This window comes from Mustelus asterias, chromosome 2 (assembly GCF_964213995.1).
Source record: "Mustelus asterias chromosome 2, sMusAst1.hap1.1, whole genome shotgun sequence".
Lineage (NCBI taxonomy): Eukaryota > Metazoa > Chordata > Chondrichthyes > Carcharhiniformes > Triakidae > Mustelus > Mustelus asterias.
In genome coordinates this window covers 79,888,425-79,914,597 of record NC_135802.1, presented here as the reverse complement: position 1 = coordinate 79,914,597, position 26,173 = coordinate 79,888,425, and the positions used below count along the sequence as shown (strand labels likewise).

Below are 26,173 nucleotides of genomic sequence, written 5' to 3'. Positions count from 1 at the left end.
GACATGTTCTCCTTTACGCTTCCTGAAGTCGATGACAATCTCCTTCGTTTTGTTGACATTGAGGGAGAGATCATTATTGCCGCACCAGTTCACCAGATTCTCTATCTCATTCCTGTACTCTGTCTCATCACTGTTTGAGATCCGACCCACTACGGTGGTGTCGTTAGCAAACTTGAAAATCGAATTGGAGGGTATTTAGCCGCACAGTCGTAGGTGTATAAAGAGTATAGTAGGGGGCTGAGAACACAACCTTGTGGGGCACCAGTGTTGAGGATGATCGTGGAGAAGGTGTTGTTGCCTATCCTTACTGATTGTGGTCTGTGAGTTAGGAAGTTCAGGACCCAGTCGTAGAGGGAGGTGCTGAGGCCCAGGCGACAGAATTTGGAGATGAGTTTTGTGGGATTAATAGTGTTGAATGCTGAGCTGTAGTCAATAATTAGGAGTCTGACATTGGTGTCCTTGTTATCTAGGTGTTCCAGGGTTGAGTGCAGGGCCAGGGAAATGGCGTCCGCTGTGGACCTGTTGCGACGGTAGGCAAACTGTAGTGGATGCAGGTAGTCCGGGAGGCTGGAATTGATTCATGCCATGACTAACAATCATAGAGTCAATCATAGAAACCCTACAGTACAGAAAGAGGCCATTCGACCCATCGAGTCTGCACCGACCACAATCCCACCCAGGCCCTACCCCCATATCACTACATATTTATCCACTAATCCCTCTAATCTACGCATCCCAGGACACCAAGGGCAATTTTTTTTTTAGCATGGCCAATCAACCTAACCCGCACATCTTTGGACTGTGGGAGGAAACCGGAGCACCCGGAGGAAACCCACGCAGACACGAGGAGAATGTGCAAACTCCACACAGACAGTGAGCCAAGCCGGGAATCGAACCCAGGTCCCTGGAGCTGTGAAGCAGCAGTGCTAACCACTGTGCTACCGTGCCGCCCCTTTCAAAGCACTTCATAATGATGGATGATAGATCCACCGGCCGATAGTCATTAAGACATGCTGCTTGGTTTTTCTTAGGTACCGGGATGATGGCCGTCTTCTTGAAGCAAATAGGGACCTCAGATTGTTGCGAAGAGAGGTTGAAGATGTCTGTGAATGCCCCGCCAGCTGATCTGCACCGGATCTGAGTGCACATCCGGGTTAGTCGCTTTCTGTGGGTTGACCTTCAAGAAAGCTGCTCTGACATCTACAATGGTGACCCCAGATACAGGTTCATCCAGGGCTTCCAGGGTGGAGGGCATGCTCTTGCTGACCTCTTGTTCAAAACGGGCGTAGAATGCATTGAGCTCATCAGGGAGAGGTACGTTGGAGCCGGCGATTTTATACGCCTTCACCTTGTAGCCTGTTATGTCTTGCAGACCTTCGCATAGTCGGCGGGGGACTTTAGCTTGGTCTGGTACTGTCTTTTGGCATCTTTGATGGATCTCCTTAGATCGTATCTGGCTTTCTTGTATAGGTCAGTGTGGCCTGACTTGAATGCCTCAGACCTGGACTTCAGCAAGCAGTGGATGTCCCTGTTCATCCATGGTTTCTGGTTGGGGAACACACGGATTTGCTTCTTTGGCACCCCTACCTATCTCACTTGCAGTTGCACCCTGCTGTCCCTAACCACTGACCGAATTAGAGGTACTTAATTTACCAGGTGTGACCGCCTCCTGAAATAAAATGTCCCAGTAACTCTCCCCCTTCTGGATGTGCCACAGCATCTGAAGCTCAGACTCTGGCTCATCAATCGTGAGCCGAAGTTCTTCAAACAATCAACACTTGCTGCAGATGTGGTCACTGCAGTTCACAATGGGATTCGCCAGCCCACACATCATACAGCCACAGCACATCACCTGTCCCTCTATCTCGACTTAGTTAATTCGTTTAGTAATTAGTTTTTCTTTTCAAATTTAGTACAGATTTCTTACCAGTCAATCAGGTCACAGCTTTCCTGTGATGTTATTTTTCAGGTTTTTTTTTCAGTTTAATGAACTTAATGAATGGCTGGACACTAGGAAGCTCAGAGGAACAGATGGATCTTGGGATACTTAGGTTGCAGATACCTGAAGATGGCGGAACAGATGAATAGGATCATTAAGAAAGTACATGTAACATTTACTTTTATCAGTCGTGCCACAGAGTATAAGACCATGGAGGTCATATTGGAACTGGAACTGTACAGAATGTTGGTTAGGCCACAGCTGGAGTACTGTGTGCAGTTCTGGTCACCCCACTATAGGAAGGATATGATTGCACTAGAGAGGGTACAGAGGAAATTATTGTTGCCGGGTTCTACGAGAGTCTTTTTTTGCTGCTAAAACTGGGGTTTGTTTATTTTTACTGGGATGTTTATGACTCTGCATTGTTAGAAGAAAAACTGGTTGGCAGATCAGGTGAAAGGAGTTTTTTTCATTTTCAGTTTGGAGCTGCAGGTTTGAGTTTTAGAAGGGGCATCAAGTTGAAAAGTCTCTCTCTCTCTGGTTTTGGAAATTCTACTGGTTAGCTGAAAGCAAGGTTTTGCCTTTCTGAAGAGGGGAAATCAGCTATTGGTGGCTTGCCTGGAGTCCCTGGTGTTTTTGGAAGCCATGCTGACTTCAAACTGTTCTGTGTCTATCCAGAGAACTACAGACTTAATCCAAAGGTCTCAAAGTCCTCACATGAGCATTAATCTTTGCTTAGTTAAACCTGTGAAAAGGGTCTTTTGTCTACTGGATTGGTTTGATTGGAACACATTAGATATATTTGTTAAGGGTTATACATTATAGTGGTCGTTTTCTTTCTTGTTTGCAATTGATAAGAGTTCTCGCTAATTTTCTTACTATACACATTAACTATATTCTTAAATAAACTTTGTTTGATAAAAGCTCCCCAGTCGGTCATTTGAATCATACCTGGAATGAAGCTTATCATGCTTATCCAAGCCAAATTCGAGAGGCAAAACTTATGATCCAGGCAGGCTCCATAAAATACCTTTGAGTTTCTGACCTGAACCATAACATTGGTGATACAGTTGATTTACAGGGCTTTGTCTAAAGGTGGCTAGTGAAGGATTTGGTGGAGATAAGGGCAGAAGCATGCAATTGTTAGCAATAGCCTAAAAATGTATGCTTCACCTTCACTGCACAAGATCAACTGGCATGTCAGTACAGTACTGAGCAATTACTACACTGTTAGAAGTACTTTAAAATCAAGACTCTACCTGCCTGTTCAAGCATATGTAAAAGATCCAATGGCACAACTCAAAATACATGCAGTTTTCCAATAAGCCAGATAATATTCATCCCTCAGCCAACATCACTAAAGGTCATCCCGTCATTCATGCATTTGCTATTTTGCCAGCAGAACAGCAGCAAATGAATTTCAAAAGCAATCCATTGTCTATAATGCACTTCAGGATGGTTGAGGATGTGATAAGAGTGCTGTAACATAAATGTAATATACCTTTTATGTTTTGTCTAAATCCAGAAATGATCAGACAGGAAGTATTAAGAATAGACTCTGAGTCAAAAGAAGAGATAGAAAAGTTGTCTCATGTCAGTATACACATGCAACCAGATTCAATACTTCTTTATGGTGGTAGCAAGGGATAGTCTGAGCAAGCAGGAACAATGGACAGAGCACTTCAAACAATCAGCAGAGACCACTCAAGGTCAGTAGGAAAACCCATTGATGATTTGCAGTCTTCTCATTGGGATAGTTACAAATGGAATTTTTAGTACAGCTGTAATGGCACTGTTCACTGATGGTTCAAGTAAGTTACTTTACTTTGTTGCTTTTGCAATTTTAATTAAAATTCTGCATTAATTCATATGGATTTTAATACATATGATCAATGATTTCAAAAGGAAATTGGATGACATTTGGTGAAAATAAGCTTGCAATGTCACAGGTAGCATGGGGTAATGGGACTGACTGGATTACTCCACAGAGAGCCAGCATGAGTTTGGAAGGTGAATATCTGTCTCTTTTGTCTATGCATTTCTATATTAAATTGTTTCAATGATCGTGATTAAGCATACCATACATTCTAACAGTTAAATCATACACTCAACAGACTACTACTTCTCATGACACGAATAAAATAATGATCAGCAAGATTATAAAAATATTTTGGCATGATTTCAAAATTGAAAGCAATGATCATATCACTGATGAAGAAAGTAATAAAGCCAAAATGTTGTTCCTATATTTTCAATAGTTACACGCCAAACAGATCAAGTTCAATGCCACTGATTAAAAGCAATCAAAGGATATCTCACTGCACACTTAATTATTACTAATGATCAGCAGAAGCGACTCAACACAAACGAGATGTCATATCACATGATAGGAATAATGGAAGAATGATGGTCATGACCAGTGAGTCTGTTAGAAAGGAACAGGAAAAGGAGGAAAATGAATCCAGTCATAAATAATACCTTGTGTACTTTCACAACAAGGTTCACTAAAACCAGAAACAAGGCTACACACTGCCATTTTAATGCACATAGTCTAATAGAGGGAGAACATAGTTGCTTTGAGAACATGACTCATACTGCGTAATCATGGATGTGTCTGTGCAAATAAGATTCATGAAGCTTCAACTACCATTGGTCTCATCACCTGACTTCAAGAAATCAATGCAAATCACTTTCTCTGGTTAATGCAAAATTTAAGCCATGGATCCTTTGAATTTATGACATAATTAAGAGTGTAGATAATGTGAATGTGGATAATTAAAGTTCCATCATAATTATTGTGCAGTATGTAACAAACAAAAAAATACATACAACTGTACAGTTTTTGTAGTATTTCAATCAACAATACTACATTTTCCATTTCTGAGCAACAAAAAGTAACTTCTGACATGTCTCCCTTAGCAGCAGTATAATAGAATTTTTACAAGGGCTAGGAGAGGTGGGTGTGCCAGACACAACAGCATTTAGCAATAAAATGTAGCCGTTGTCCTTTTTCTTGTCTGTTATTTGGTTGTTGAATTTGGGCGAGATAAAAACAACCCATGAACTCACTGCAGGGAATCATAATCATGTGCCCTATCATACTGCAGCAGACTGGATCTTGCCAGTCAGTATTTTATTGTGCATTGAGCTTTCTATACTACTATGCTGCCTGAGAGATCATTTGTAAAAATAAACTAAATTATGGTCTGTTGCTAATGAGAAAACAAAATAACTGATTTCACACAAGTCAGAGTAAAAATACTTAATCAAAATATACCAATAAGAAGCTTATAAATTGCATCAAGCATTGGAGCCTCACAATTATGTATGGATTATGTTACCCACTGGGGAAGGGAAGGCATATACTCCATTATGGTGAATAGTGAGGTTCCACTGAATGAATCATTTCAGGAATTATAGTAACATTTTATAATAAAATACACCTTTTCCCCTCAATGTTATTCTATTGCCCTTTCCTTTCATTTAAAATGTAAAGTCAGAACAAAAGCAAATTTCTCTATAAAACCCATGCTTTAGTGATTTTAAACTTCTACCTTGAATTTTGGATATGGCATTTATATAGTGCTTTACAATGCAGCTCAAAAACTTACAAGGGTTTGCTTTTTGAAAGTAACTTTTGTTGTGTTCTGTAAGTGACCTTGAGTACTTAAACCAAAGTTCAAACCCAGATAAATAAGGCAACTTTGTGCATGACCTCAAGCTACACTGACCATAGAAGATTGTTAACAAGGAGAACTCCCTGCTCGATTGAGAGTGTGAACAGCGTATTGCATTGGATTTTAAAATTCCATGTGAGTAGACAAATGGGGCACAATTTAATGTCTCCTCCAAGATTTGAGATGTCTGACAGAGCAGCATTGTCTCATAACTTCAGTGTCAGTGGTAATTAAATATTGAGGCCCCCCAATAAAGACAGATTTATCAATCCACTCAGGTCCAAATAATGCTTGGTTGTGAACTTGCTGGATGAGCAATGGGAAGATGCGCAACTTGCTGGTTATCTGTGCAAACTGGAAGTCTCCAATCCATGACCAACCTGTCCATAAACTTTCCAGAATTAAATAAATGTGGTAAGTCCCCATGTTCCAAATGGGAAGAGATTATGCACTCTACAGGGCAATAATTTCTTAGAAAGTAGTTTTTCAATATCTATGATTTGAGACTCAAATCCAGTGATTGGTTTCCACCAGATACCAAGGTGTAAGAAAAACGGTAATGCTTTATGTAGCTTGTAGCATTGATTCCAATGTTCCTTAAGCGATTTCCAATTCGTTTGGAATTTTAAACATATTTCAGGAATCTTGCTTCTCACAGAGGATTACTGAACTTTGGAACAAGTTGCTGGCTCATGCAGATTTGTTGCAAGCATTCCAAAGGGAGCTGGTCAAGGCAGATATTACTGTTCAACTATATACAATAGAGAGCTGAAGTTGATATGTCCTCATTATCATGTTGGCCTTCATTTGATTGACCACATATTTTATTTTACATCTGTAAAATACATTATTTTACATGCAACAAGAGACTGCATAGTTCTTGTTGGATAGAGAACATTGGGTCATGATGTTTAGAACAAAAAACAAATAAAATTACAGCACGGGAACAGGCCCGTCGGCCCTCCAAGCCTGCACCGACCATGCTGCCTGACTTAACTAAAACCCCCTACCCTTTCGGGGACCATATCCCTCTATTCCATCCTATTCATGTATTTGTCAAGACGCCTCTTAAAAGTCATTACCGTATCCGCTTCCACTACCTTCCCGGCAATGAGTTCCAGGCACCCCTTACTCTGTGTAAAAAATCTGCCTCGTACATCTCCTTTAAACCTTGCCCCTCGCAACTTAAACCTGTGCCCCGTAGTAATTGACTCTTCCACCCTGGGAAAAAGCTTCTGATTAACCACTCTGTCCATGCCTCTCATAATCTTGTAGACTTCTATCAGGTCGTCCCTCAACCTCCGTCGTTCCAGTGAGAACAAACCAAGTTTCTCCAACCTCTCCTCATAGCTAATGCCTTCCATACCAGGCAACATCCTGGTAAATCTTTTCTGTACCCTCTCCAAAGCCTCCACATCCTATAAAGAAATAAAAGGTAAAGAACAGTGTGGCAACCAGAATTGAACACTATATTCCAAGAGCGGCCTATAAAGCTGCAACATATAGTCAGTTTAGTTGCAATCTGACCATATGCTGATGGACCAGGTAGAGTCTATTCCTGTCCATGGGTTTGATATGTTAAAATCGCCTTGTACCGTTTTTTGAATTTGATTCATTGATACCTGTTAATGCATGTAAAGCTATGGTGCCTTATAAGAGTCTTGAAAGTACAAGATAAGTATTCCCATCAAGAAGTCATTCAAAGGAGAGTAACTTGGAGAATCAAGACTACAGAATTGCAATTTTAATATTTACCTCCTTGCTATCTCTGCTGGGATTATGAGTTTATTAAATATATCCTTATATTATTTACAACGTGCAGTGAAAGAAAGCAACAGATTTAAATAACAAATCAATACTCCCAAATTTGAATTATACACAATTTTCTGGCAGAAATCAATTTCAGGATCACAATTACTTCGGAATCTATTAGCAGCTCTTCAGCCTCAGATGTTTTCCAAATCAAAGAGATTAGCCTAGATTTTATGGTCAGCAGCGAAGCAACTGTGCTTACCGCAAACCTCAAAGAAGGTTGCCCTCAAAGCTCTAGCGAGCTCGCTAATGTGGATTTCATCTTTTACACTGTTATTTGAGTTTGATGCCAAGTCAAGGGGATCTCCAGGCACTCAGCAACATTGACTTCATTAATCAGGGTAAACAGCCAAACATATTGAAGAGTTCAGCAGGTCTGGCATCATCTGTAAAGAGACAAAAGAGCTGATGTTGAGTCCAGATGACCCTTTGTCAAAGCTAAAAGGCATAGAAGGTGGGAGATATTTATACTGTAGGGTGAGGGAATGAAAGATGAGTCATAGCCACAGAAACCAGGAGAAAAGATTGCTAATGGCTGTTCACAGAGAGAATAAAGGGTGTGAATAGCCAAACAGGGGAGAGAACTGAGGTAAAATTTAGAAAAGGGGAAGCAAAGGGGGAGAAAAGGGAAGGGAAGGGGGATAAAATTGGGGGAAAGTGTGGGGGGAAAAATGAAGAAAGACAATAAAGAAATAAAAGGTAAAGAACAGTAAAAAATTAAATAAAGTAGAATGAAAACAAAGGGGGCCGAGGTGGGGGAGAGCAAATCATCTGAAGTTGTTGAATTCGATGTTGAGATCGGAAGACTGTAAAGTGCCTAGCTGGAAGATGAGATGCTATTCCTCCAGTTTGCGTTAAACTTCACTGGAACATTGCAGCAAGCCAAGGACAGACATGTGGGCATGGGAGTAGGATCGTGTGTTAAAATAGCAAGCAACCGGAAGATCAGGGTCCTGATTCCGCACAGACCGAAGGTGCTCAGCAAAGCGATCACCCAGTCTACGCTTGGTCTCTCTAATATAGAGGAGACCACATTGGGAGCAGCGAATGCAATAGACCAAATTGAAAGAGGTGCAAGTGAAACGTTGCTTACCTGGAATGTATGTTTTGGACCTTGGATGGTGAGCATAGAAGAGGTAAAGGGACAGGTGTTACATCTTCAGGTGTTACATCTGGGAAGGTGCCATGAATGCCATTAGCATTCCGCAAAGACCGTTCCCTCCGGGTTAACCTAGTCCACTCCTCCACTGTACCCAACACCTCTCCCATCACTCATGGCACCTTCCCATGAAATCGCAGAAGGTGTAACACCTGTCCCTTCACCTCTTCTATGCTCACCATCCAAGATCCAAAACATTCATTCCAGGTTAAGCAACATTTCACTTGCACCTCTTTCAATTTGATGTATTGTATTCGCTGCTCCTAATGTGGTCTCCTCTGTATCAAAGAGACCAAGCGTAGACTGGGTGATCGCTTTGTTGAGCACGTTTGGCCTGTGCGGAATCAGGACCCTGATCTTCCGATTGCTTGCCATTTTAACACACGATCCTGCTCCCATGCCCACGTGTCTGTCTTTGGCTTACCTCAATATTCCAGTGAAGCTCAACGCAAACTGGAGAAACAGCATCTCATCTTTCGACTCGGCACTTTACAGCCTCCTGGTCTCAACATCGAATTCAACAATTTCAGATGATTTGTTCTCCCCCCACCCTGGCCCCCTTTGTTTTCATTCTATTCTATTTTATTTAATTTTTTTTTTACTGTTCTCTACCTTTTATTTCTTTATTGTCTATCTCATTTTTTTCCTCCCCCATTCTTTCCCCCCACTTTATACCCCTTCCCTTACCTTTTCTCCCCCTTTTCTAAATTTTACCTCGGTCCCATCCATTCCCCCCCCCACATCTTCATCTGTCATAGCTTACAGCTTCTCTGCCGTTTGGCCATTCACACCCTTTATTCTCTCTGTAGACAGTTATTAGCAGTCTTTTCCCCTGGTTTCTGTGGCTATGATTCATCTTTCACTCCCTCACCCTGCAGTATGAATATCTCCCACTTTCTATGCCTTTTAGCTTTGACAAAGGGTCATCTGGACTCGAAACGTCAGCTCTTTTCTTTCCTGACAGATGCTGCTTGACCTACTGAGATTTTCCAGCATTTTCTCTTTTGGTTTCAGATTCCAGCGTCCGCAGTAATTTGCTTTTATATTGAAGAGTTCACAGAAAGCAAACCAGGAAGTAAAATGCATTGATTATCCTTCATCTTTCATAAGTTTAACAGAAAGTGAAATAAAGATTGGGATGAACACGGTAGAGATTGAAATATCATATGAAAACTTTCTAAAAAGTACATTAAAAATTATGAAATAATCATAAAACAATATATTGACATTATACAGATACCAAATGAGTTGTTCAGTATTAGTTACAACTTAGGACCCAGTTAAAAATCCAGTTCCATCTCACTAACAAGGGACAGAGGGGATGTTCACAGTAACTTCATTGCAGTGTTAATGTAAGCCTACTTGTGACACCAATAAACAAACTAATAAACTAACTTTTTAAAAAACAGTTTTTAACAACAATATTAAAGTGTAAAAGTGGAAGTTCTCTTTGGTTAGTAATTTCTAATCAATTTCTATGCACACAGAATTCAACAGCTTAACCAATGCAGAAGCTTAGAATTGCTGATAGCAACTTCTGGATTTCCAGGCTTATGCACTAGCAGACTCTGAACATTGCTGTTAGTTTCAGAGAAGTATTGACAAAGAACATTGACAGTTTTGCCATCATTACTTACTACAAAATCCAGGACACAGTGAAAACCAACTTAAAGAAAAAGATAATGGTCTCATAATTTACAGTGCAACAACTACATAAAAGCTGAATTTCTGAAAAGGAATTTCTGAAGTTCAAAAATCACATGACTTACACTTATTTTATGCTGCCTCACTATGCAGAAATTTCCTCAATCATGTTCACTGCAATTGATTTCTATCCACTGAAGCCTCACTTAATTCAAATTGCTCTGCCCCCAATGCAGAAGGTCAGTGTAAGTGATTTTGCTGCATTTATGTAATTTCTGATGTAAATTTATATCCAGAAGCGTCAGTGCCAGAACTCTCAGTAACGACTTCTGGTATGTCATAGTCTTTATACTTACCAACACTGGCACTGTGTTTTCTAAGTCTTTGGATTAATTTGTATGGTATCAGAGTCTTACATTAAAAAAAGAAAAGCTTCCATAATTAGATTTTCTTAAATATGCTTTGCTTGAGATGAATAAATAACCATTTTATAGCTTCAGCCTTTAGTTCTTTTTAGCATCCATTAAATAAAGAGGGGCTTAAAGGAGGAAGACTGTGTATATTCTGTGCTTGATTTTTGAATGCTGATTTCAATTTCTTTCACACTCATTTTTACATTACTGCATACTTTGAGATTTCTGAGAAGCTTTGACCCAAGTTGCTGTTGGTACGATTGATGATGTAACTGCCAAATTTCAATGCAAGTTGAGTCAAGATGATTTTGGGTCATACATATTTAATGGAACTTTTGGTCAGAGTGTAGGAGACATGTGGTTTTTCTTCAGATTGGGACTTGTTAATGAAATGGATAATCAATATAATTTGCCTCATTCCAAACATAAGGCTGATTCGCCAGATCAAATAATCACATACTCACGTGGCACCTTTTAATTTTCACGAATCAAGTAATGGAATCGTTTACTCCTGATCATTGTAAATATATCTAACATTGTGCAATCACGTGTTAATCTCTGTTTAGAAAAACTCTGACATGTTCTCTTCATCCCTCATTTTAAACGCGAACAATAAGCAGCAAATACCTTAAGTCTCTGTTTTTCAGGGCTCAGGCTCTCAGAGGATGGTTCTGTTGAGCTGGTAGGGGATGGCATAGTATTGGAAGAGTTATATCCTCCAGCACTTTCTCCAAACCAGGATAAAAGTACACAAGGTGAGATGGAGGAGGATGTTTCTCCCACTGAAATGTTGCTTGCCAAACTGTCTAGTGTCTCCTTGGAGATCCTGCCAATAAAAACATAAGAATATATTAAATGCAGGCATCCATGATTATTGATATTACCCAAAGTATCAGCAAACAATATTTCCTCTCCAAATAGTACATGCGCCCCACTTTTTTTAGTCACAGCTGAGTGGTGTCCATTTTGCTATTTCCCAAAATCTAAATATGTTTTGCACCAAGTCAACAGTGGTTATTAGGGAATCAGCTGTGGCAACAGTTGATTTAAAATATTTAGGTAAGTAAATTCTTGATCTTTCCATCATTTTTGACTGGTTGTGTTCATATTTTGTCGGATGGCACCTAAGTTTTCATGTAGCAATTAATTTTTCAAAGTTTTCCCCATCCTTCAGCATTATTACTGGTACCAATTGGTTATCCAATAGTAGTTTCCCTACAGTGATGACACTGTGCCTTTAAGAAATGTGTTTTTAATCATGTTTCTCTGCACTTTTTTATGCAGGCCCTGGTGTTATTATTGCCATGTTGTCTGTACCAATATTTTTTATTGTTGCTGAAGCAACATAATGGGCATCTTGTTTATTTTTAATCTGGGCCTAATGCAGTGTCCTGGAGTTTAATGACCTTTTTGGGATTATTGGGTGGAGCCTGACTGACAGGTCAGGTGGCACCTTGGAGCAGGTTTTTTTCACAGGGAAAAAATCCAAAGGTTTTAGTTTCCCTTTGGCAGAAACTGTTCGGACTGCAGACTGGAAGCAGTGTATTTTTGTCTCTCTCTCGAGTGAAAATTCTGCTGTCTGTGGTTGCTAGCTAGAAGCTAGAGACAAGCAGTGTCTCTATCTCTACATCGAGGTGTGCTGAAAGTTCCAGGACAGGGAAGGCCTCAGAATTTTAATTCAACATCCAAAGGATTAATTCACAGCAGGCGTTAAAAAGCTGCAAAATCCAGCATCATGTAAGCATACTTGCTTTCTGTGCCAAGCCTAGAGCAGGTTATATATTTGCGTTTGCTTTGGAACAGTATGTTTAGCTATCATGGAATGGCTCGATTGCAAACAATGGGAGCAGGAACTCCAGATTGGCTGTAAGATCCCGGGAAGTGTCATTGCTATTTGGGGTTTGGGAGCTCTCTGTGGTGTGATTTCATTGAGCCTGTGACTCTGAACCAGTGCTCGGGTTGGTCAAAGTTAATTGCAATCAAAAAACTCTGGAATACTTCCCATCATAACATCAAAGTATTGTAAAAGGAAGATGGAGAAGGTCCAATCTTGTGTGCTTCTCAGCAGTTGAGAACGTCAACAAATGCAGACGCATTGATGAGTACACAGTTCTATTTTAGAAATTAAAAGATACTTTGAACAAAATACCGAAGAGTTTCTTCCCCATAATCGATTAACTGCAGAGGCAATCACTGAAAAATTATGGTAGAAATTTTTGATTACCAAAATTTTTTTGAAGAAATGTTCATTCTGAAAATGTGAAAAGGACATTGAAAAACCAAAAAATACATCAACTGATCGGTAAATATCTTGAATAAGATTCAACTCTGCAAAGAAATAAAGTTATACTTTGTAAGGCAAAGATACCAAGAAGAGCCACTCACACAGATCAGAGAATCGTGGTTAAACATCTGCCTAGCAGATCTATGGCACTTGCAAATTTTGTTCATTAAAAAGACTAGAAAAGTGGCATCGCCACAAAGTGGACATATTGACTACCAGGCACAATTATCTGACCCATGTTCCTGGATTGAGGTTTGATCTAATTCTGGGAATTCCCTTCCTAACAGCACTGAGAGTATATCTACACTGCATGGATGGCAGCAGTTCAAGGCGGTGGCTCATCAATAATTTCTCAAGGTCAATTCGGGATGGGCTATAAATGCTGGCATGGACAGCAATGCCAAAATCTTGTGAAAGAAAAAAATGTCTCTAAATTTACCCCTACATAGTTTAGCTAACAGTAGCTAAAAGAAGGATGTGGAAGCGCTGGAAAGAGTGCAGAGGAGATTTACCAGGATGCTGCCTGGTTTGGAGGGTAGGTCTTATGAGGAAAGGTTGAGGGAGCTAGGGCTGTTCTCTTTGGAGCGGAGGAGGCTGAGGGGAGACTTAATAGAGGTTTATAAAATGATGAAGGGGATAGGTAGAGTGAACATTCAAAGACTATTTCCTCGGGTGGATGGAGCTATTACAAGGGGGCATAACTATAGGGTTCGTGGTGGGAGATATAGGAAGGATATCAGAGGTAGGTTCTTTACGCAGAGAGTGGTTGGGGTGTGGAATGGACTGCCTGCAGTGATAGTGGAGTCAGACACTTTAGGAACATTTAAGCGGTTATTGGATAGGCACATGGAGCACACCAGGATGATAGGGAGTGGGATAGCTTGATCTTGGTTTCAGATAAAGCTCGGCACAACATCGTGGGCCAAAGGGCCTGTTCTGTGCTGTACTGTTCTATGTAGCATGTTTAGATAGTATGATAATGTAATTATTGTTCTTTACTTTATAGATGTGAAAAATCAGGACACATTGAAGATGAGAATTAAACTTCCAGATGTCTTAAATCACAAAAGAAAATCCAATCAAGACTCTTGCTGCAATTATAGTAACTACCTTCAGAATGTTTAGTAGAAGGTGCAAAAAAAAGTATTTTGGCAATTCCCAAAATATTTATGGTTCAAATGAATTATTAGGAATGAATAATGAATTAACTTCTAATTTCCCTTCTTGATCTCACCATCACCTTAAGAACTGTCTCCTGAATTGAACAATTATCCTGGGCAGAAGTCAGAACATAATTACTTTTCTATGTATCAGGAAATAAAAATAGTTCTAAGGGATTTATATTTGTATTGGCAAACATTAAACATAAGATTTAAAGTTTATTTATTATTGTCACAAGCAGGCTTACATTAACACTACAATGATATTACTGTGAAAATCTCCTAGTCGCCACACTCTGGTGCCTGTTTGGGTACAGTGAAGGAGAATTTAGCATGGCCAATGCATCTAACCAGCACATCTTTTGGACTATGGGAGGAAACCGGAGCATCCAGAGGAAACCTAAGCTGACATGTGGGAGAACATGCAGACTCTGCACAGACAATCACTCAAGCTGGGAATCAAACGCGGGTGGTTTCAAGTGGGTTTAATTTCATATTTGTGCCTGGAAGGGTAAAAACCTATAGTTATATTCATGCTGAACAAAGGTGTTAGATTTCAATTCCAACTGTGATTCTACTGTGCTTAGAAAGAGCTACGGCATGGAGAATAAATAAACCAGCAGGAGTTGCGTAGCAATTGGGGCCTTGTAAAGATTTTTAAAAAGCTTTTAAGTCTTAGTTTTAACTGGAAGCCAGAGCAGTTGGAGACAGGTCACTGAGGAGTGAACAGCTCTCAACTCTGCCAAGAGAAGCTGGACAGGACGTGGAATTTACAAAGAGGCAAACTTCCTAAGGAACACAATACAGTCTAGGCAACCAGGGAACTGAGACAGGAAGAATGTTTCTAACGACTGAAGTTAAGTGAACAGAGACTAAGGTATTGTTCAAAAGAAAGAGTGAACAAAGTGTTCTGAGTTAAAGAAGCAATTGCAATACTAGATTTAAAGTAGGGAGGATCAGACCTTAGACACAGCTAAAACATTTGATGTAATTTTAAGAGGAGTCTGGACTTGAAAGTTAAAGGAATTGTGAATAATTGAGACACCAGTCAAGGTAAAGAAGTCCTAAGGGGTTACAGTAAAATCCTGGACTGGATTCGCTGTTAAAAGTGGAGTGGAAACTTAGTTTAAAAGTATCATTTGAAGATCCTGGACTGGATTTCAGAATGCAAACTTCTAAGGGAAAGCAATATTGTGAGAACAGATTTTAAAGCGTGTTTTGGGAGTGGTGTTTGGAAAATTCTGATGTGACAATCATTTGGGGGAATTCTGAGGAGAAAATCAGAGGCATTAACCTAGGTTCAGATGGGATTGTGTATCTGACCACAGTCAGCTTGTGTGTGTCAAAGGGACTTTGCATGTTAAGGAGACTATTGTAGATCAAGATACGCTTCAAAATCTGTGTTGATCTTAAAACCTGTGCGCAATTGTTAAACTAAGGGGGGTGGGGGGAGTGAAGGAGTATTGTATAATAATCCAACTTTACATGTTGAATAATTTTTTTTCAATGTTGTTAAGACAAATAAACAATCCTATGATTTTGTTCCTCCACATTTTATGAAGAAGGTAAAAGTTAGAGGGGGCAATCTAATGAAAAAAAGTCTAAGTCTGGAGCGAGCGTGAAAATGGGAGAATTTCTGATCCGTTTTTTGGACGAGTCCAAATCTGTGATTTTATGCACTTAGAGCAAATAATCTCTTCAAAATCCATTTATTTCCTGTTGGAGGGGTCGAGGCTTAAATCACCAAAATGCTGGTTGAGAGCAGCAGAGGGCGCAATTGCACATACCAGTCACATAGCCTCTGCCTCTCTCAGGGGGCCTCTGTGGCCTAAACACGGTACCCGCCCAGCTACTATGGGGACTAGCGGCTTATCGCGGCCGCTGCTCCCCCATCCCCCTCCGGGTCCGGACTGAGCCCCCCCCCCCCCACCGATCTCTAATGTAGTGGCAGCAGGCCCCCTTCTTTCCCTCCACCAATCATAACTGCAGAGTGGCAAAGATCCCACCTCCCCCCCCCACCACCAAACACAATGCAGAGTGACAGCAGGCCCCTCCTTGAATTCTCCCACCAATTGAAATGCAGAGTGGCAGAGGGCCAGCCGCCACCCCCTGCCCCCCCACCGATCAGCCTGCCTTCTGTCTGGCCCCACCCCAGGAGGCCATGCCCCCTTGGCACTGCCCTCTGGCCAGGGTGCCAGACTGGAACTGCCCAAAGGCCACCACCCCCTTGCACCTGACCTCCCAGGGGGCCTCAAGTTCTACCAGTGAGCCCATCACATCTGGTCCCTGGTGTTGGGGACCAGTTGTGACTCCCAGAGAGAACCTCTCCTGGTGAGGCCACAGAGGCAAGTGAGCCTGGATGATACCTTCCCGAGCTCGCTAATCACGTTAAATTTATTAAAATAGAATTTAAATATATTCAGCCTTGCATCGGAAATTGGCGCAAGGTTGACCTCACTGGGCGGCACGGTAGCACAGTGGTTAGCACTGCTGCTTCACAGCTCCAGGGTCCCCGGTTCGATTCCCGGCTCGGGTCACTGTCTGTGTGGAGTTTGCACATTCTCCTCGTGTCTGCGTGGGTTTCCTCCGGGTGCTCCGGTTTCCTCCCACAGTCCAAAGATGTGCGGTTAGGTTGATTGGCCAGGTTAAAAATTGCCCCTTAGAGTCCTGAGATGCGTAGGTTAGAGGGATTAGCAGGTAAAATATGTGGGGGTAGGGCCTGGGTGGGATTGTGGTCGGTGCAGACTCGATGGGCTGAATGGCCTCCTTCTGCACTGTAGGGATTCTATGATAACCGGTGCCAGTAAGATCTCGAAAAACGAGAAATCGGGCGTGAACATGATTTCTTGGCTCTCGTGTGATCTTGCCAGTGGGACGCGATGGTAAGATTCCCCCTATAGTCTTTTGACTATATGGATTTCGACAGCGTGACTGGTTTGACTAAAGTGTAATTTCGCTTTTGAATTAGATATTATAAAATTTGAAAAAATGAAAATGCAACAAGATCTTTGGTGGACTGCAATGTTCCATCTAAGCTCCGTTGAGATTCCTATGCAGCCCGTGCACAAGTAATCCTCTATATCGCAACACAAAAATAAATTAAGATTCTGTCAGTTAAATGGAATGGAATAGCTTGTGCACAATTAAAAGAGAGGGGATGTAGGAAGGTGGACTACAGCATACCTGCTTCCTGATGAGAGTCTATTGGTTTCTTTTTCTTTGTCTTTTTGTTTATTCCCTTTACTAGATGTTTTCTGTGATTGAACCCTACAATAAATTGCAAAATAAATTAGCTGTTGATACTATTTTAAGGATGATGGAGACTGAATTTTCATGAAGCACAATGAATAATTACTTTATTTTACAAAATTTAAGTTACATGCGAGAAAAATAACTTAATATGTGCTTTTTATATGGCAGACTCTCAGAAAATATGAAAAAACAGATGCAATAAAGATCGGGATTAGCTCTTGACTAGAGCGCTTCACTTGAATGTAAGTATCTTTATAGATAACACTGGTCCATGCGATCTGATCACCTAGAGAGGTTGGAGACATTATCCATTAAATTCTTGTTTCTTTCCATTTGCTTTCCTGAAATTATGCAGCTGCAGGTGTTTGTATCCCCATATTTGCATAGGTGTGTGTGTGCTTGTGAGAGGGGAGTTGGCTGTGGGGGAAGGGGATGGAAAGGAGAGATAAAGTGTTGTGTTGTGATGTTCCAGAAATCATGATGGACAGCTAATCTTTTGCTGCACATCAATTTAATATGTTTGCAAGCTCTGCTGAACTGGGATTTTCCTGAAGGCATCAGAACCCCATCGTTGGGACCAAATGGGCATCCCAAGCCTGTACTTGCCAGCATCAAGACTAGTGGTGCAATCTTCCCAGAGGTGGCCTCCTAACTAATTGCTTCAGCGTTTGTCGCCCTATTAAGAATGGCAGACAGGGTGTCCAAGCTACAGGCCCAGAGGACTAGCAGCTCTGGAACCTCGGCAGCCTCACCAAGAGAGGTGGAAACTGAAGGGGCAGGTAGAAGCTTTCAAGGGCACTGAAAAATAGAGATTACTGAAGTGTAAAAATGCTGAAGGAAGCAGTAGATCCATCAGAGGGTAGGCCTCTCTCTCCGAGTCTACTGGGGAAACCCCTTTGTTACATTAGTTTTGGCAGCAATTGCAGCCTTTTATCTATGCAGACTTGACAATGGGGCATTGACCCTCTGGCTTCAATGACTCAGTCTGCTGCAGGGAGGCAGCTTCCATGTCAAATTGCAGGATTATATTTCTGATAACTGAAAACCTCTCCATGCCCAAGATACAATGATTAATCAAAAAGACAAGGTAAATGAGTTTTAGTTGGCATTATAAAAGAGCTATGCAAGAACTATGGAGGGCTTTTAAATAACAACGTGCATTTCAGAAAGAAAAACAGTCCCAAGGCTCTTCTCAATGATCTGAAGAAAATGGGTTCAAAGTGAAGAAGATTAAGAACATTGAACAAAAGGTTGGTGAATTAAATGAATGTCAAGGAAGATCGTAAAGGAAGGATCAGGTTTTATTCCCTCTTAACTACTGTTCTCATGTCCAGCATTTATGCTGTACAGATAATTAAAAGGAGATAAGTAGTTAGATTTAAAAGTATATGACAATTATCTTGCCTCTCCAAACTATCCATCCACAGCTTCTTCAGTTAGTTGACAGTTCTCTGTTCCAGCAAAGCCTGGAAAAAGATCCTCATTCCACCTTTTCACACACCCTTCTTGCAATCCAATCATCACCTTCCTGAGATCCCTGGGCCTTTCAAGCCACTGGGTCATTGCTTTTCCACTTATTTGACTGGCTGTTATGTCTCTGCCCAATATCTAATCCATAAGGTCATCCCAACTACCTTGGATTCTTATAAGACAAGCTATTTGACTGCAAGCTACGTGGAACTACAAATTTCCTTTTCATTATGGTGTTCTTGAACAATGTACAACTCCTGTTGAATAATTTTGTATTACCTTCATCCCTCAGTGGAGGTTATTCCACCCTGGCTCCCACTACAATGCCTTGCCTTTCATGTTTGACTGAGCAGTTTTGCATCCCAATCTTTGATATTCTGCTCCCCACCCACAAAAGAAAAAAATAACGTAAAGCGGGTTGTTCACATCCCCACTCTCAAATATTACCTTTCCCCCCCCCATCATACAACGAACAACATAGTAACGTACACCCCATTCCCCGGGAGAAGTCTGGGATATATTTATCAGCACCACTAACTATCACTTCCACCCCAATGGCACTCCTTGCCAGTCAAGAATTTATTGCCCCAGTAACTAATCTTTATTTTAGCCTTTGCATTCACCTTCAATGAGCAGCTTTACATTCCTATTAGAAGCTCTACTCAGTCATATTTCACCTACTTCTGCCCTGGCCTTCAAGACTGTGACTTGTAGAAAAATTGTCTAACTCATTTCATTCTATTCTTCTGTGCATCTCCATTACCACCCCCAACAACTCCCCACAATGGACCAGGGAATGCTTCCCTCATAAATAACTACAGCTGATTGAAAGATCCTCCTCCTTTCCCTGTCTGTTGACTTTTTTTCTCCTTGCAACTTCCCTTATAATATCAACATTTACCCATCTTTTTTGCATTTCCATCCCTCCCCTCTCCTGCCAATATACCATTTCCTGCAACCTCTTCTCTTTCCCTCTCCTCCCCAAATAGCTCCGTTACATCTACCAACTTTCTCACTTCCTGGTCTTCAGTGCCTCTTCCATCTGAATCTAGTTATTCTCCTGCCCTAAATTTAATGATTTGGTCTTGTCTCTCAGGAGCTAATTTTAAAATTGGGTGAAGGTGTAAAATGGGAAATAGTTAATTGGCCACCTATTATGTACCACAGCCAATTTTCCTTTCCACTGAAGCAAAAGGAAGGGAACATTAGGTAGAGTGTATAAAGCACTGTTAATTTATTATTACAGATTTTAAATATCCCTAAAGTTAAAATTGGCATCCCCGTGTGTAACATCACAGGAAATCTAGTAGTGTATAATTACAAGCGAATGAGCTGTCTTTACATTCCATTTCACGATGCTATGGAGGTTTGAATAAACTAGTTTAAGATTTTTGTTTTGAACTAAGTCAATTCAAAAAGCTAATATACATTTGGCAGCTTCAGATTACGAGCAGTATGCTATATTGAGGGATTATAAATAAGAACCTACCCAAAGTCAACAAATTTTTGCTTTGTGTTCTCTTTCTGACTCGTAGGATTGACTTTTTTTGGTGAAGAATTACCTCTGTTGCCATCTGGAAACAACAGCGTTATTTTAGACATAACAGAAAATGGTTCTCCCTCTTGGAAAAGGACACCTTTGTCAACATACCAACAAAACAGAGCAAATTGCACTCATCCAAACTTGTTGATTTCAATTATAGGATCATTATCTGATACTGGCAGTGTCAGGCTACACTATCTCTTGCTACCAGTTACTATTTTCACAATTGGGACATTAATACTGATGAAGAAAATATGCATAACCTTGTCAAAAATGGAGAATGTGGAATTGCTCTCATTAACTAGTTAAAAAATCATAAATCATTACATCCACATCAAATAACTAGATAAAAACAATACTTTATAAAATTACTGTTGCCATTTTTATAAGGTGGATATAGAATTGATGCATTATAGACATTTAGGCAGTTACTGGCATACTTCTAATAAGGCTGTAATAACTTTTAGTATTACAATAACTATGCTACAAAGCTAGCAACATTCTAAACAGTATCTTCTTTTACCTTCAGCTTTTCTCATTTTGCATTGTTTATCCACATGATGCAATGGGGGCAATCTAGCATTTTGAAATGATTTTGAAGGCGATGAGGTTGGGGTTCCTCCCATAGAATCTTCGGAAGGCTGCTCTGATGATGTCAAAACATGCTGATTATGTTCTCCCAGAACTTGATTTTCCACTGTGGTATCAAATGTGAAAGCTGCATTGCTGGCTATTGGAGATAATGAAGAGGCTCCAGAATCAGATGCTGGTGAGCACGTCCTCAAGGATGCTGGCAGAGGGGATCTGGAAATGTGCATTGGACTTCCATAACCATCTAAAGGCTTTGATTTCAAATAAAGAAGAAATAGAGAATGCAAGTGAGTTTCTTAATAGCACACAAAATAACATTTCAAGTTGCTGGCACAGTTGAAATTATGCAATTAGGTTCAATGGAATACAGAGATACAATTGGACCCCTACATTCCACAAAAATCCTGATCATTGTCGTGTCACCATAGGAAGGAGGGGAGAAAACAGAGGGACAATTGTATTTGCTTCTCAGCTAAGTGAAATATTGTTAAAGACCACGGGTATTTTGGGTCACAGAAGTTCCTGGGAGTGCTTCAATAAAAAGGCAGATTTGACACACTTCAGATTTCTTAAATATTATGAAAATTTATGTAAAACTGCTGAAATTTAGAGATTAGAATTTCCTGTAACATTTCAGCAAAAACACAATGCAACATTGAGAATGCACTTCCCATTTGCACACACTGCCCCATCCTACCCTACGTTCAGCAGGCTATTGTGATTAGCTTATTAGCATCAATTTTAGAGAAATTTCTCAATCATTAGCACCACTTTTGAGATGGTTTTTAAAAATCTGACTGAGACTTGCACTAACCAGATCTAAAATGCACCTGAAAAACTTTGGTCTTAACGCTGTTTTGCACAATAATGCAAGACTAAGAGCTGAGGAAACAGGAGAGTTGGAGTGTGGCCATGACAAAAGGCAACAGTGAACTTGCTATTACTCCTTTTTTATGCAGCTACTTTTTCATTTATTTCATGTCAGCTATTACACTCTAGTGTAGGCAAATAACTTTACAGGAAGGCTAAGACAAGATCAGCATATAACCCAATGTAAAGTTCAGCATAATTCTGTGCAAGTACAATGCAGGAAATCTAGGGCCCTCAAATTGATAGGTGTTTGTTTTTTTGGCCTTATAAATAGTGCAGTGTGTGCCATGTTTAACACTTCAGTCAATAACTAATTAATCTGATTGCAATTCCTAAACAAAAGTTGCATGCCACTGTCCAGATTTACCCACACTCAGATGAAGCACAAACCTAAATCTGACGATAAGATCTAGTCTAGGGGTTCCAAACTTGGGTCCGTGAAGGATCTTTGGAGGTCTGCGCAGCTGGTGGCCACTGGTTTGAAAGGAGAAACTGACAAATTTCAAAAATAATTACAGCAATGAAATAGACCAGAGAAAAGCCTGTTGGAGCACTGGATGATCAGCCTATCAGCATCCAGTGAGCTGAGTACTTTTTATCCGATTGGCCCATTTGATTTATTTCCTCTCACTGTTGCTGGGCTGAAAATTCCATGTTTGATATGACAGTCAGTTTTCCAGCATCATTCCTCCTCTTAGAAATAACAAAAGATAAGACTCAAGTACTTTTTGAGTAAGAGAATGTTTTAATTATTACCAGGTTACTTACTGCCAAAATGGGTATGACTTCCTAGGCTTAATGTTAAGGGGTCATGGGATGTAAGGGGGCCATGTAGCTGACGAAAGTATTTGTGACTAAATGCCTCTTCCTAATTCCTAATATATGCACAGAAATAGGTAGTAAAGCTTTGTTGACATTTGATTTCTGTGATTGCACCTGTTTTGCAGCAAAAAGGGACATTGACATTATGAGAATGTTTGAAGTTCCCCAATGCTCTTGGGACGTCACTAGGAGTTTTGCGGCTCAAAAGGTTTGGGAAACCCTGATCTATTCTATGCTTCAAAAACTTCCAGATTTGGAATTTGAAGAGAAACCTATTCTCCCACTTCTCTTTGCAAATGCTATTCCTAACACTCATTTTGTTTAAGTCAGACACATATATTTATCTGGTGCCCTTTTCTAAAATATTGATAAAAATAAAGTCACAATTGCAAAAACCCACCAAAAATACATCAAACAGCAGCAAAGCAACTGTATTGCTGCTACCTATAATAGGATTGTGCTCTGCCAGTAATGATGCCACTAAATTTAATAATATTCTTGAGGAAATATGTATATACCAGTGATAAGGAAGGACTGTAGAAAAAGAGATAATCAGCCATGGCTATCGAAGGAAATAAAGGAGGGTATCAAATTAAAAGAAAATGCATACAAAGTGGCAAAGATTAGTGGGAAACTAGAGGATTTGGAAATCTTAAAAGGTCAACAGAACGCCATGTAAAAAGTTATAAAGAAAAGTAAGATGAATTATGAAAGTAAACTAGCTCAGAATATAAAAACAGATAGCAAAGTTTTTACAAGCATATAAAACTAAAAAGAGTGAATAAAGTAAATATTAGTCCTTTAAAGGATGAGAAGGGGGATGTAATAACTGGAAATGAGGAAAAGGCTGAGGCATTGAACAGGTATTTTGTATCAGTCTTCACAGTGGAAGACATGAATGACATGCTAAGAATTGATGACAAGGCGGCTATGGCAGGTGAGGACCTAGAAACGATCATTATTACGAAAGAGGTAGTGTTGGGCAAGCTAATGGCCCTAAAGGTAGACAAGTCTCCTGGCCCTGATGCAATGCATCCCAGGGTACTGAAAGAGATGGTGGGGGAAATAACAAATGCACTAGTGGTAATTTACCAAATTTCGCTGGACTCTTGGATGGTTCCCGCAGATTCTAAAACAGCAAATCTGACGCCACTATTTAAAAAAAGGAGGTAGACAAAAGGCAGGTAATTATAGGCTGGTTAGCTTAACTTCTGTAGTAGGGAGAATGTTTGAATCTATCATCAAGGAAGAAATAGTGAGACATCTGGATATAAATTGTCCCAATGGGAAGGCGCAGCATGGGTTCATGAAGGGCAGTCATGTTTGACTAATTTGGTGGAATTCTTTGAGAACATTATGCGCACAGTGGACAATGGGGAACCTGTGGATGTGGTATATCTGGATTTCCAGAAGGCATTTGACAAGGTGCCGCACAAAAGGCTGCTGCATAAGATAAAGGTGCACGGTGTTACGGGTAATGTATTAGCATTGATAGAGGATTGGTTAAGTAACAGAAAGCAAAGAGTGGGGGTAAATGCGCTTATGGAGGCTCATTCTGGTTGGCGATCAGTGACTAGTGGTGTGCCTCAGGGATCGGTGTTGGGACCGCAATTGTTTATGATTTACACATATGATTTGGAGCTGGGGACCAAGTGTAGTGTGTCAAAATTCGCAGATGACACTGAGATGACTAGTAGAGTAAAGTGTGCAAAGGACGCTGAACGCCTGCAAAGGGATATAGATAGTCTAAGTGAGTGAGCAAGGATCTGGCAGATGGAGTACAATGTTGGTAAATGTGAGGCCATCCATTTTGGTGGGAACAACAGCAAAATGGACTATTATTTAAATGGTAAAAAATTGCAGCATGCTGCTGTGCAGAAGGAACTGGGTGTCCTTGTGCATGAATCACAAAGTTGGTTTGCAGGTGCAGCAGGTAATTAAGAAGGCAAATGGAATTTTGTCCTTCATTGCCAGAGGGATGGAGTTTAAAAACAGCCAGGTTATTGTGCAGCTGTATAAGATGTTGGTGAGGCCACACCTGGAGTACTATGTACAGTACTTGAGAAAGGATATACTGGCACTAGGTGGGGTATAGAGGAGATTCACTAGGTTGATTCTGGAGTTAATGAGGCTTATGAGGTGAGACTCAGTAGACTGAGACTATAATCATTGGAATTCAGAAGTATGAGGGGAGATCTTATTGAAACATATAAGATTATGAAGGGAATAGACAAGATAGAAGCAGGGAAGTTGTTTCCACTGGCGGGTGAAACTAGAACTAGGGGGCATGGCCTTAAAATAAGGGGGGGGGGGCAGATTTAGGACTGAGTTGAGGAGGAACCTCTTCACACAAAGGATTGTGAATCTGTGGAATTCCCTGCCCCGTGAAGCAGTTGAGGCTACCTCATTGAATGTTTTTAAGGCAAGGATAGATAAATTTTTGAATAGTAAAGGAAATAGGGTTATGGTGAGCGGGCGGATAAGTGGAGCTGAAGCCACAAAAAGATCAGCCATGATCTTATTGAATGACGGGCAGGCTCAAGGGGCCAGATGGCCTACTCCTGCTCCTAGTTCTTATGAAATAACTGTGTGTAAAAGGAAATGCAGAGGATATTGTATATATAGATTTTCAAAATGGAATTCATGTATCATAATAAAGAGGCTTGTTACAAACATTTAGTCACATGGCATTAAAGATAGTGTGGCAGTATGAATAGAACCCTGGTTAAAAGACAGAAAATGGACTGCAGTTATTCATTAATGGTTGTTTTTCAAACTGGAGTGATGTAAACAGTGGTGCCCCTCAAGGGTTCATTCTTGGGCTCATTCTTCTCAATAATTGGGTACAAGAGCATGTCAAAATGTGTAGACATCACAGAAATTGGGATTGTGTTTAACTTGAAGAGGACAGTAAATCATTTTAGGAAGACACAGACATATTAGTAGATTGTGCAATCAGGTACGAGATACAAATAAATACAGCGAAATAAGGGATAATGCATTTTGGGACAAGAAGACGACATGTACATTAAATAGCAAAATTTCAAAAGGACTTGAGACAAAAGCAAAATTCTTCAGTACTCAAAATTTGAAATGAAAAATAGAGCACGCTTGAAATGATCAGGTCTGACAGCATCTATCATGAAAGCAAGAGTTTATGGGCGGGATTGCAACCTTCCTGCCGGTGGGTTTGAAGGCTGGGGGCTTGTAAAGTCTAGCCAGCAACTTGCCTGACCTTGCGCTTATGGAGGCTCATCCCATCACTACCAGTATTTTACCATGGCAGAGAGAGACCCACAAAATGTAGGGCCTGGCAACTTTAACTGCCCAGGCTGCAGCTGGGCATGGGTGGGGGAAAAAAGGGGGAGGGGGAGGTTCCTCCTTTGGGGGCTTCTTGGACCAACAGAGATACCCCCACCCCGGGCCAGCTTCTTGAACCCAATCACCAAACCACCCCCCACACCCCCCCCCAAATCCCCCCTAATAGAAGTTTATAAAATTATGAAGGACATAGATAGGGTGAATAGTTGGAAGCTT

The 26,173-nt window shown here is 40.6% G+C and overlaps 1 protein-coding gene across 20 annotated transcripts in view; it reads right to left on the bottom strand.

The window, feature by feature from the left end:
• ppp1r9a (protein phosphatase 1, regulatory subunit 9A) overlaps positions 1–26,173 on the bottom strand; it is a 343,843-nt gene that overhangs the window by 25,911 nt on the left and 291,759 nt on the right. For 13 of the 20 annotated variants that reach the window (XM_078237727.1, XM_078237812.1, XM_078237839.1 and 10 more), the window contains 4 exons: positions 20,877–21,195; positions 20,300–20,384; positions 17,272–17,355; positions 11,272–11,470 (listed from right to left, as the gene is read on the bottom strand). In XM_078237727.1, the coding sequence (XP_078093853.1) occupies positions 11,272–11,470; positions 17,272–17,355; positions 20,300–20,384; positions 20,877–21,195 (687 nt within the window). Of the gene's footprint in view, positions 1–1,970; positions 2,063–4,291; positions 4,365–11,271; positions 11,471–17,271; positions 17,356–20,299; positions 20,385–20,876; positions 21,196–26,173 lie in introns of those variants that run through there. The other 7 variants (XM_078237748.1, XM_078237759.1, XM_078237830.1 and 4 more) reach the window with 4 other exon arrangements.